This window comes from Lepisosteus platostomus, chromosome 3 (genome assembly GCF_059453375.1).
Source record: "Lepisosteus platostomus isolate fLepPlt1 chromosome 3, fLepPlt1.hap1, whole genome shotgun sequence".
NCBI lineage: Eukaryota > Metazoa > Chordata > Actinopteri > Semionotiformes > Lepisosteidae > Lepisosteus > Lepisosteus platostomus.
The window spans coordinates 33,193,628-33,206,302 of record NC_142613.1 but is presented as its reverse complement, the minus strand read 5'-3'; the positions used below and the strand labels follow the sequence as shown (position 1 = coordinate 33,206,302).

Below are 12,675 nucleotides of genomic sequence, written 5' to 3'. Positions count from 1 at the left end.
TTAACGAGTTAACTTCCTGCACTAATTCAAGCTCCAACCGTGTCTATTTTTATTGTGGGCTCCTCTCAAATGCCATCTTAACAGAAATTAGAGATTGTAAGGGTATTATACTAGTTATGGTGCAGAATATTTTGAATGCACAATTTATACAGATAATATTGAGTTAGTGTTTTGCCTAGGAGCAAACACTAACTCAATATTAAAACTTTCCTAGGAGCAGAAATTTTGTAACCAGTTGTGTTGGTAGAATAAGGGATGTGTTAAAAAAAAAGAGAATGTCTTGGTCTCAAGTCATTTTCAATTCTGGCAAATGAGCTTAAATGGATTTTATCCCAGATATGATGTAGAAGAAAAGTGTTAGAACTTCATGTTTCACCAGTTACACTTTAACCTCTCCTTAACATATGGAAAAACAACAAACACAGACATTCCCATCTATCCATCCCTTTCCTAGCCACTGTTCTAATTTAGGGTGATGGAGGAGCCAGAGCCTATCCCAGCAAGTAATGGACACAGGATTGGGGAGTAGACGGCATGCCAGTCCATTGTGGGGCACACACAGACACAACAGGGCCAAACTCACAACAGGGCCAATTTTCCCAGAAGCCAATCAACCTACCAGTATGGACTGTAGGAGAGACCAGAGCAACCAGAGGAAACCCATGCAAACATAGGGAGAACATGCGAACTCCACACAGATAGCACCCCATATCCAAGACTTAACCCAGGGCCCTTTTCGTTCCCAGGCAGCAATGCCAACCACCTCGTCCTACAAACATTTCACTTTTTTTATATAACAGAGCAAAGGTAAACTGCATCATTACTTACCATTAGGACATGTATGAGCTGTCCAGTATAGGAGTTCCAAACCTTCAACGTAAGGTTATTCACAGCTGTTATAACCGTGTTGTCATGTCGATCCCAGGCCACCATTGTGACTTTCAGTTTATTGACTTTGTCTTCTACGGGCGGTGGATTGTTCCTAGAAAAAAGTTGAGAAGTATTTTGTTTTACAATAGTACACCTGCTCACGGTGCACTCACAGTAAACTGTTAAAAGAGGAGGAAAGACGAGGTCTACCAAGAAAGGAAGCATGGCCGTTCTGTATCAGATAAGGTACCATCAAAAAGAAAGTATAAAGAGAATGTGAAGTCACGTTACCAAGGTACAGTGTATGAGTAGTGAAAACACACCGGCTTATCCAACCAGATCTATTAACTTATTTTTTTTTAAAGACCATCAAGTAATTCATTGTCACATGTGCTTTATCAGGGGCACATCTTTAGCAGTCTATGTTAAACTGACTTACAGTATACCACTTTTCCACTGGTGTACCTAAGCCATTAGGGCTCTGCTAGTTATTTCTCTGGGAACTATCCCATGTACCTCCATCACAGCACAGTAATGGCTCAGTTGTAAGTGGACTAAGGGTCAGGGCAAACAACTTGTGTGTTATTACTCTGCTCCAGTCAGTGCAAAAGACAGAAAAAAAGTGATGTATGATACTGTAGAGAGGAACAAAGGACAATTCAGCCCTTGCCTGCCAAGTAGACCTGTTACAATCTGGGTACAGTCTTGGGTTCAAGAAGAGCTGGAACCTTCAGGCCTTAAATAGACTAAGTGCTTGATGTAACTTGGAACCAAAATCAATTAAAATGTGTAATCCAAAGCAGTGCCACAGAAAATGAAACAGTAAAAATACAAATGTATACAATGGGTATATTTGACATGTTTCTCAGAATATGCACACTATTTGTCTCAGAATATTTATTCTGTAGTTCCTCGCCACAAACAGTAGATGATGTGTGCCATCATGTGCCACACGCAGGGTGTGCAGTGGAGAAACATTACAGCCAAACTGGGGAGAGTTGTTTCACAAAAGAGTTCCCGACATGAAACAAAGCGCTAGATGTGTCTGTAATTCAGCAGTTCCACAGCTGAATCCAATTTGTACACCACATGAACATGCAATAAAATGGAATGGCAGATTCACCAAACATAGCATTTTATTATAAATATTAAATATATTGTTTCTGTTTAAGTGTATAGCTTCATTCAATCAGAAGCCATCAAAAATGACGTGTGCATGTTTACTTATATCTTCTATCCTAAACATGATAAATGGCAATTATAATCTGATAACTATAAGGGACATCACAAAACTAGATAATGTGATACACACAGATAAGACATTTTTTTGCTAAGGCTTAAAAATATTTAGATGCTTATCTGTTTGTATGATCTATTCTGACAATATTCACGTACCTTTTACAGAAATTAAGACCTCTCAATGATGTCCAGCATATGCTTTTGAACATTACCTATTGTTTCTAACACACAGAAAATCAAGAAAACAATTTTTTGTAAATAGTTCCAACTGCAAGTTAAAAAAAAATAGAATTTATCTTTTACTTTTTGTCTCCCTGCAATGAGTTTCTTTATCCATCCAAACCATCTGAGTTTCTTTATTTGTTATCCTTGTACAGGCTAATACAAACTACTCCTTACACCTTGCCTTTTGTTAAGCTCAGTAAAAAAAAAAATCCCAGGCAAATAAATTTCCAGGAAAATTGAATTATTCATATGTTCTCAGTCAGGCAAATTCATCCAAATTAAACGAAGCTTCTCAACTTGGTCACATAATTGAACTTGCATCTTGCCTTTATTATTAAATCAGCTATACAATTTATCTAAGAATTTCAAGATGATTCAGGTACACGACGTGTGTGTACAGACTGTACATCACCTCCTTGAAGAAATGGTGTGTGTGTGGGGGGGGGAAACACTCTCAAGAGAGAGTTAATTTTCCACCCCGTAACCTGATCACATCAGTAGCTAATCAAGCCTATGTTAGGTCGGTACCTGGGAGGGAGACTCCAAGGATAACAAGGATCACTGCTGAAAGTGGTGTTAACGAGCCAGCAGGAGGCACTCTTCTGTCAGGACAAAATTGAACCTCCAATTCAGTGCCCCAATACATTTACAAAGGAAATTACGCTATTGCAGGTGACAACTTTCAGGCGATACTTTAGAACAAGATCTTAAAGTTGGTGCTCCCGAAGCCTAGGGATGTTCAAGCCAAATGAAACATGACTTAAGTGCACTTTGGGGTTACACAACCTGGGCACAATTAAAATCCTCCTTATTTCATCAGGGCGCAGTCATTTCTCAGCTCTCCACCTGATTCGCTGTGTAGTGGAGCCGTGGGAGCACAATGGCTCCTGCACATCTCCCAGGAGGAGAGCTGCACTTCAGTGGGGGATAAAGGGAGTCGCCTCTTACGGAAAAGAGGACAACATATAGACATATATAAAACCTATCAGGGACCAGGTGGTAAACTCTCTCTTGCAGATCATCACAGGCGCAGATTTGTGAACGCTACATTTGTGTCAGAGCTCAAGATCCAAAGCACACATTATATTTTAATTTAAGGAATATTACACTGTCTCATCTTCCCACCTATCAAGCAATGAATCTGCTTCCTACCCACACAGGCATTATTGTCGTTGATATTTTCCGTTCCCAGTGTTTCCCCTTACAAATACAGATCTACTTACAACAAAGCACCGGTCATTCAGTGAGACTGCAAAGTCACATTGCAGCCTTGCAAGATGACCAATTACATGTCAAAGTTTATTTTTGCTTTTCTCTCAGAATGCACTGTTACCCTTTACTTCACTGCTGAAAAAGCATCATCCACTTGTTGCATTATATCCTTAAAAGCCCTGAACTGAAATAAGGTGTGCACACAGTTCTGAATTATAGACCTCAACCCTTCAAAACTGTGGAAACAGTAGTAAAGGGGGCATCTGTTTCCTCTTTCTCAAAAAGACAAACTATAGCGCTCAACTAAAAGGGAGGGGAATGTTCCTTTAGCTATCATTTTTTCATTAAATTAACTATACACCAAACACTAAAAGATCCATACAACTAAGGTATTTCAGAGATCAGGAGAACACTTTTTTACAAAAATCAAGTAATACAGAAATGTTTTTTTTATTACTTTTACAGATTATATATTCATTCAGTTTAGATTTCACTGAAATTCATGTGGTGAGTCTAAATTACATTAAATCCCATGTAAAAAAGAAAATAATTTTGGATGCAATGCGATGCCCCTTTATCATGTGACCAGTTACAGTGTGGTATCAGTTAAAACACGGTCAGACCACTGCTCCCCATTTTCTCAGTGAATGAAAGTTGACTCAAACACTTCAGAAAAACAGTACGAAGCATAACTGAGCAGAAAGTGAAAACTGGTCTGGTGGACAGAGTGAGAAAAATTGAGACCCTAGCAGCATTTTCAAAAGATACACACAACACCAGAGAGAACATTGTGTGACTGGCCCAAAGATAAGACATTTCACGGTACGACTTCAAGAATGGCTGTTCAAGGGGAATCAAGTGCTGTATTTCGTACAAGTAATTATTATACTTTTATTTTCTTGATATCTGCAGGACCATTAACAAGGAATCTTGGTTTGGTACAACACTGTGAGCATAGGCAGGGAAGCTTGAAAAGCACTTTGATAATAAGCCTGATTTTTAAAGCACACTTGAGGTGGCTGTGAAGTTTTAAAATGTTTTTTTTCTACATGGGGAAATGGAACTTCAGGTCAAACAGTTTCAGAATGGTTTGCATATTTGATAAAGTATGGTGTATATGTCTTGTAAAGAAAAACAGTGGATACATTTGCAAAAAAAATGGCCTATTAACTAAAATAGGTAGCCTTTTAACTTAAATTTGCTTATTTTTGACCTGTTAACAAGCCACAACAAGAGTAGTTACCGATTTAAAATGTGTTCTTGATCCTTTAAAACTCAGATCACTGCTGAGGTGCTTTCATATTTTCAGATAATGTGAGCCCTCAGTCATGTCACGCCCTTCTCTTTTTCCATAGATACATTTATACCACTGTGACTACATTATGTGAGTCAAAGTTGCTTAGAAGAACCTTAATTATTAGGATTAATAAAATCACAACATATGCACTTCAACCTCCAGTCAGACAAAGCAAGAAATAGGCAATGTCAAAATCAGTTTTAAACTAAACAGAGCAGATTAGATGTTGAAAAGAAACTCAAGAAAAGTGAAAGAAAACCTAAAACACTGAATTGCGATACTATAGAACATGCAGCACATGCTGCCCATATTTTTGCTTTACATTTTCTTTCCAAGAGTAAAAACTTATTTCCTATTTGTTTTCAAATGTCATCATCATGAACCATCCTTGGATTCTATATTATTTATACTTTAGAACATAAAAAAAAAATAAAATGAACAAGAAAGAGTGGTGTTGGCTTGGTATCTGTTACATATAAATCTGTTAGTGCGGCTTGAGGGCTCTGGAAATCATTTCGGAAACAAAAATGCCAGCACTCATTGTAACACAACACACAAATAATGTGGCCTTCCGCTTCACAAACGCCAACCCCCACATTACAAGCGGGCAGCGCTGCATAATTTATAATGAAAGTTGGTTAATGAAGCAGCTTAGTGCAGACGAGCAACAACAAAAAAAACCACTTAAAAGTAGTGGTGGCTGTGTTGGTTTAAGGTTTTTGTACGTCGCAGGATACGCACCCAGACAACACGGTGGCCACAAAAACATACAAATAACGAGGTCTTACACTTCTCTAATGCCAAATCCTATTCTTATCTCGCTCTATAATTTAGAGTGAAAGTTGAAGCAGCTTAGGGTAGATGAAAGATGGCAACAAAAAGCCCTTCAGAGCTCTGGTGGCAGTGCTGGGTACTCACCCAGACAACTTGGTGGCCATGTCCAACAGGATGCTTTTCCACTCCTGCTGGTGGAGCTGCCATATCCGCGCCGTCCCGTCCCGGCTCCCACTCACAAACCTGTGGAGACGGACGGACACAACGTCACAGCTGCCCCGGCTGAACAATTACACTTCGGCAGGTCTGAGCAAAGTGAGGAAAGGGAGCAGCAAGAGAAAAAACCTTGCCCCTGATGCTCTGAGGAGTTCCACACGTCAGAAGGAAAGAATGACAGCATCATGTATGCCAAGTCAAATTTCTGCTATGCTCTTCGATTTGGCTGATGATGAAATAACAGCGGTTAAACACTGAGAGCCCTGGAAATAAAGTCATTAAAGTACTGGGTCAGTCAGCGCAAAGTCAAGGCAACAGGAGGAGATCAGTCCTTTAGAAAATATTCCATAATACATGACTGTGAGTTCCAGTAGTTAAATGACATGGATTTCTTTTAGAAGTATTTTATTTTCCTTCTGCAAAATCTGAAATGTATTGCTTGGAACAAATGCAATATTTCTATATCAGTCAACAACACAGAGTGCACCCTAACACAACAGGAACATTAATGAAAGAATGAATGAAAGCAGAGATTCTGGGAAAAATATTTTCAAAAGGCTTGAGCTAAAACTGAACTACGTTTTCACAATGATGGACTTTTAACCACCTTTACCCTTAACTGTAACTAATATAAGAAGTTCAAGTAGGTACTGTCGGGATGTGTAGGCTACAAAGGAACAGCTAAAGGTTTACTCCACGCTGAAAGGAAAAGCAAAGTGATACAACATTTCGGCAGTGAAGCCTTCTTCAGGTGCCCAGGCTCCACAGCCTCTACCTGTTCCTTTAGCCATTAGAATACTAGTATACAACATATAGTAAAACACAAAATTAAAATTAATGGATTATTAAATCTTAACTTCAACCCATAAACAAATCACAAAAACAACTTTTGCCATGACTGACTTTGGGCCACATTCGAATTGTGAATCATGACTTGGGGAATCCTGGTCATAGTCGGCTGATAAAACAGATAACCAGTCGGATCAAAAATCTTCACATACTCGAAACGATGGCCTTTAACAGCTAAGCCACTCAGGAGGCCATAATTGCTGATTTTTGTCTGGCAAAGACTTCTTCCTTAAATCCAATGGAATCCTGCCAGGAAGTACTGGGTTTGCAATTTATATTTGGCAGATAGGCTGAGGTTTTCAGTTAATCTAGGCCTTATTGCTAAAATGGACTAATCCTTAAGTGCCATCACATCTGGAATATCATGTCCCTCCCTGGCTATCATGTAAAACATAACATAATACTGCATACATAAGTAAAATTACTATAGAAATAAAAATAAGTTGGAAAATGGGCAATGAAAAGCTTATCTGTGTAGTGAAGGCAGTGTGAGGAAAATAGTGATATATAACACAGTTTTCCAAATGAGGAAAAATTCAAGATAAAAGTCTTCTGAACGAAAATGAAAACTTACTGTTTTGCCAGAGATTCAGCAATGAAGTCTCTAATGGGTATATGGAATTAAGTGGCAAACATACCGAGGATCTATCATGATAAATAACAGCTAACAGGGAAGGCAAATTTATCAAGGACGTTCTCGAATCATTAGACCTCAAGGCTGAGCACAAACAAGACTTGACCCTTCATTTATTTAATAAGAGGAATTCATTTATATGAAATGTTTAATGAAATCCCTGTAGCAATAAAATGGGCAGACATTAATTTCTCAATCTCATTTATCAATCTAATTTTAAGCTGTACAACACAGTCATAATGCAACAGGAGGACATGTGTAAAAGGTGGAATCTGTGGCTGATGGGCAAGAAGAACATGAAGAGAACTTGGAAAAATAAACAAGCAGGAATGTAAGCAATTCAAAGCCTTCTTTCCATTCTATTTCACCAGAAGGAAAGAATGTAATAACAATCAGAGAATTCTGGTTTATTATGAAATGAAACAGGACAGCAGGGCAAAACAATCCTCAGCTCAGTTCAACTCATTCAATTTGCTCAAGCATAACCCTGCATTTATCAGCACCTGCTTTTACTTTTCAACATGATATTTTTCAATACCGGTATTTAGGACATACCAGGATGCTTTATAAGATACTCTAAATTTACAAAAACGTTACCGTCTGCTATTTGCCTTTCTCTTTGTAAGTAAAAGTGTATAATTAAAATGGGAGTAACATTTATGAATTCAAGAGTAGGTTACTGTATTACCACTACCACTATTATTAGTAGTATCAATCCAGACTGACAGGAACATAGATGGAGCAAAATCTTGGCTAATCTTTGTAAAAAAAACTACCTCAAACTTAAAACTGGGACAAGAATTCACCTCTTAGTAGAACAATGATCCAAAGTACAAGGCCAATGCTACACTGAATAATAAAAAATGTACCTATTAAAGAATAAAAAACTGAGTGTCCTTGAGTGGCCCAGTCACAGCCCTAACTTGAAAAGTCATGAAAACTGCTCTCCATAATTGGACGAGCCAACAGTAAGGTTGGCAGAGCCGTATGGCTATAATGAATATTGGGTGAAATAGCTGTAGCCGGCATTCTTTTCTCTTTAAATTGAGTTGACATATTCAGCAACTTATTTTACCCATAGAAATCTTCAATTGGATTTTGAAGAAAATAATCAGTTTAAAAAAATGCAAAGCTTCATTTTTTCAAATTTCACAAAAATGGAAACACCAAAGGTAGGGCGTGGATACTTCTACAAGGCTCTGCAAGTAGGACTCTCCATCAAAAACCTAAGGCAATGTGAGAAACTGCGAAGTCTCACAAGGTCACATAGTTCTTGGTTTATTTATTTTTAAAACTCTGCTGCATCATCCTCACTGTAGGGCTCCAAAGTCAGTTTATTTTCCCTCTTCAGTTTTTAACTGAACAGAAACTCCTGCTCTGCTCAATAGTTCTACAGAAAAACCTACAAATGTAAAAGGGCATTTCTTTATTCTGATGTAAGACTACTGAAAATATGGAATCAACGGTGTACTTAATAATTTACAGGGCTTAATCGAGAAATCAGGACAGTTTAGTAGGATGACATTTAAAATGTTAATTAACCATCAAACTGTAAAATCAGATTAATTCAGATCCTCAAAATGAATTTCCTTTGCTAACAGAGAAGTTCTAATTCAGGGGGTGGATCACAGAAATAAGGAAGGACATCCAGTCCAGGGCATTCTGAACAAAAAGCAGTGTCAAAAATGGATTTTTGAAGAGGTTCTCTCGTGAACAATAGCCATAGAGGTTTTTCAACAAAAAACAAATCCTAATGTACTTTATATTCTGTACCTGTTCTTATATGGCACAGAAAATGTGACCAAGAAATGTAAACAGTTCAAAAATGTTTCTGACTGAAAAGGCAGAACAGGCAGCATCAGTGTTAATTTTACTATTCTGCTTTGCTTGGGCCACCTCCTTTAGTTTTTCAGCATTTCATGTATCCCATTAGAGCCAGTTTTGGATTATAGTTTCTCTTTCCATTTTCAAAAATCCCTTGGGATCTTACATTGCCGCCAAAGACTTCAGTTACTGCAATACTACATCAAAGAAAATGATATTCCCGAAATAGTTGATTTTCAGTTGACATTATTAAGATTAAATTCATCTGGAAAGCCAATGAAATTCCCATTTCTAAACAGGCAATTGTGTGAGTGATTTAAGGGGGATGGAGAATTGCTCAAACTCCAGATTTACCTGTAATTGTGTTTTTTTCTTGCATTTGCTGAGCAGGTGCAAAATTGAGTCTCAGTCCCACAAAGGTGATTTTTGCTGACTGAATCAAAACAGTGAATTGAACTGATAACTTGTGAATTAAACCAACTCTTGAAAGCAAGGCTTTATATATATATAAATAATTTACCTGTCACCAGTGTTAGAGAACTGTATGCTGTCAACTTTATCCTAAAAAAAGAAAAAAAGAAATCAGATTGAGCTTTTCAGACATATGTACATTCACACATATCAAAAGTGTACTGTAATAAAGACTTGGAAAGTACTTACCGTGTGAGACTCCAACTCTGATATTTTCTCGGGCTGACCAGATCCAAAAAAATATACTCTAATGATGTGATCTGTGCTTCCTGTTGCCAAGAACATTCCACCTGCACCACGAAAATATAAGAACACATTCAGACATGGTGCCAAATATCACACACAACAGTCTTTTCAGCATGCGTGTTTAGACCTCACAGGGCTCACACTACAGTATGCTGTTTATCAATTATTTACTCTGCTAAAGTAATCAGATACCAAAATAATTATTCCAAATTAACAGACCATTCGCAAACTATTTTCATTTCTATTTTTCCTTCAAAAGGAAGTTAAACATGCTGACATTCATTCTGTTTAGTCTCTCTGTAGTACACGCGAGATCAAAATAAAACATACATTCACAATACTTCAAATGCAACTGCTAATCCCATTTCTCACCTGAAGGAGTAATAAACAAAGAAAGAGTGCACAATAGACAAAGTCAAATAAAAGGGCATTAACGTTGAGGTGAGGAGCATTTTGTATTCATAATAAGGTCAGTACTTTGGTATTTTCAACCTCTGGTTCATTGTGCATATTTTTCTTAACTAAAGCTATGCATGTGCCATAATCATTTAGGAGTTACTTCAATTTTTGAATGCTTGAAAGGTCCACTCGTCAATACTTTCCTTTCACTCTAGCACGAAAACAGTCTGAGACCTTTTAGCTTTCAAGCACAAATTGAATAATGCAAAGACAGTAAGCAGTGAACTACACTGAAGCCTAGTACAAAACTAAAGGAGCATTACCAGCGCTGAAGGAAGAGCAGATCATTTGCACTCCTGGTCGGGGACGCTCAGTGAACTTACTGGGTCGCTGGCTGGGAACACAAAGGAACAGTCATATGACTACTGCAAGCTTGCTTTTGCAAATGCCTGCTAAAATCTGGAGGATGTATTTTTTTTAATAAAGCACAGTGTTTGTCCAACAAAGCCAAGCTGGCCCAGTGGCTAGAATGCAGCCAATTCAAAACAATGGTTGTTTTATTGTTTTAGCTGGACAAATACTGAGCCAATCGCAGTACAAAGCCTCATCTACATAAGGGCCCTGGTTTGTTTCTTTACAAAAAAGCAAGAAACTAAAGAAAGCGCTCAAAAATCTTTTTGTCTAAGCTGTCTTAATTGAAAGCAGGCAAGTGTAAAACACGGGTCTATAAATGGTTAAAAAAGCAAAAATATCAGTATCCAACATTTTCCCTTATCAATCACACACAAATAAATTATATAAAAATTATATGGGGTAAATTAAATTCTTAAATAATTTCACGATTTCGACTCAGTAACTTCATATTTTCTGCATTTACCAAATAATGATTCACATTACTGAGTAGCGATAAAAATTCTAGGTGCATTCCACAAGCTCAGACATGGAGTGCTGGTATTTGTGTCGGCAACTGTGACGTTGATTCAGCAACATTTATCTGTAGCTGTACATCCACACACACAAACTGCAAACATACTTCAACCTTGCCTGTGCAGAAGTGCCTATGACTATGTAACAAAAAAAGGCTGAAAAAACAGAAAATGTGAACTGCTCAGCACATACTGTATGAGCAACAGATACCAAAGATGAAACATTCTGGTTGTTAGAAAGAAAACAATCCTTGGCATCTAATAGAGTTACTTAGCGTTGCCTTTTTTTGAGTCTTACACATAGCATGACTGTAGAATTTGCGTATCGAGAAAGGCTACTTAATTGACTCATGCCACCTTTAGGGCTCGCCAACTTCCTTTTAACAAAGAAAGGAAGCAATTAATTACAGAACTAACGGCAGAGCAATATAACCAATGAACCATGATAAATAAATGCTGCATGTCAGCAGTTACAAACGGCAACCATCAAAAAAGCAGAAAAGAGGAAAACATTTTCTAAAAATAAGAAGCTATAGAAGGTTCAAACAACCCCTTGGGTGTCAGACCTTTTGACAAAGACCACAAGAAAAATGTGTAGAATTGCCCTTTTATGGGCTAGTGAGAATAAGATGTTAAACTCGGTTTCTATTTATCTCCAGAAAAAGCTCCCCCCCCCACCCCTCCCCCATTTGTGAAAGCCAGCTGACTCTTAAACCGTGAAGAGAGCATTTCAGGCTTGATGAGAAGGAACAGTAAAAACACGGGGCAGCAAAGCTACACTGGGGCGTCGTTGCTAAAAACGGATAGTGTTATTTTTTTTAAAGGAATTTAGAAAACAAAATTACGAGGGAGGCTAAATTGCAAAGCACATGTAAGAATTCACATGTAAGAAGTCCAGAATGAAAGGATATTGGAAGGCCACATTAAGTGGAGTTTAAATCATCGACAGGTGAACACCTGCTGAGAAGTTCCACTTAAGCCTAAATCAGACCAATCTAACCATTCTCACCGTGTGTTACCCTGTCGAAGATTTAAAGATGCCTCAGGAGCTGTGATCTACCAGGACTGTAGGGAAGAATCCCATCATAGGTGTTGGTTATTCTTGCAAAGATGAAAGTACCGAAGATTTAAAAATACACCAAGACCTGCTAACTTTCAGCCAAAACATAGAAAATGATACAACTGGATCCTTTTCAAATGGAAACTAATGTTAAAGAGAAGAACACATCTCTGAGACCCCTCTAGGCCTGCCCTCCTGCTAAGGACTCATTCGTTTCTCATAAACATGAGGCACTGACCTGAATTTCAAAGTCCTGGCGTCCCACTGCCAGAAACAAATAGAGCCGTCTGCCCCCGTGGAGGAGAGGTACCTCTTGGAGCCACTGCACAGCGGAGAGAACTGAAACAATCACAGACCACAGTCAAGGAAGCCGACAATCACAGCTGCTCCACCGGCTTAGTAAAAGGGTATACGTGTAATCCTTAAATTTGTA

General features: G+C 38.1%; 1 protein-coding gene across 3 annotated transcripts in view; it reads right to left on the bottom strand.

Annotated features, from left to right (window-relative positions):
- The window catches only part of phip (PHIP subunit of CUL4-Ring ligase complex), a 76,867-nt gene that overhangs the window by 46,306 nt on the left and 17,886 nt on the right, over positions 1-12,675 (bottom strand). For all 3 annotated transcript variants that reach the window (XM_088625335.1, XM_088625336.1, XM_088625338.1), the window contains 6 exons: positions 12,481-12,581; positions 10,580-10,650; positions 9,801-9,901; positions 9,661-9,701; positions 5,762-5,860; positions 829-982 (listed from right to left, as the gene is read on the bottom strand). In XM_088625335.1, the coding sequence (XP_088481461.1) occupies positions 829-982; positions 5,762-5,860; positions 9,661-9,701; positions 9,801-9,901; positions 10,580-10,650; positions 12,481-12,581 (567 nt within the window). The remainder of the gene's footprint in view (positions 1-828; positions 983-5,761; positions 5,861-9,660; positions 9,702-9,800; positions 9,902-10,579; positions 10,651-12,480; positions 12,582-12,675) is intronic.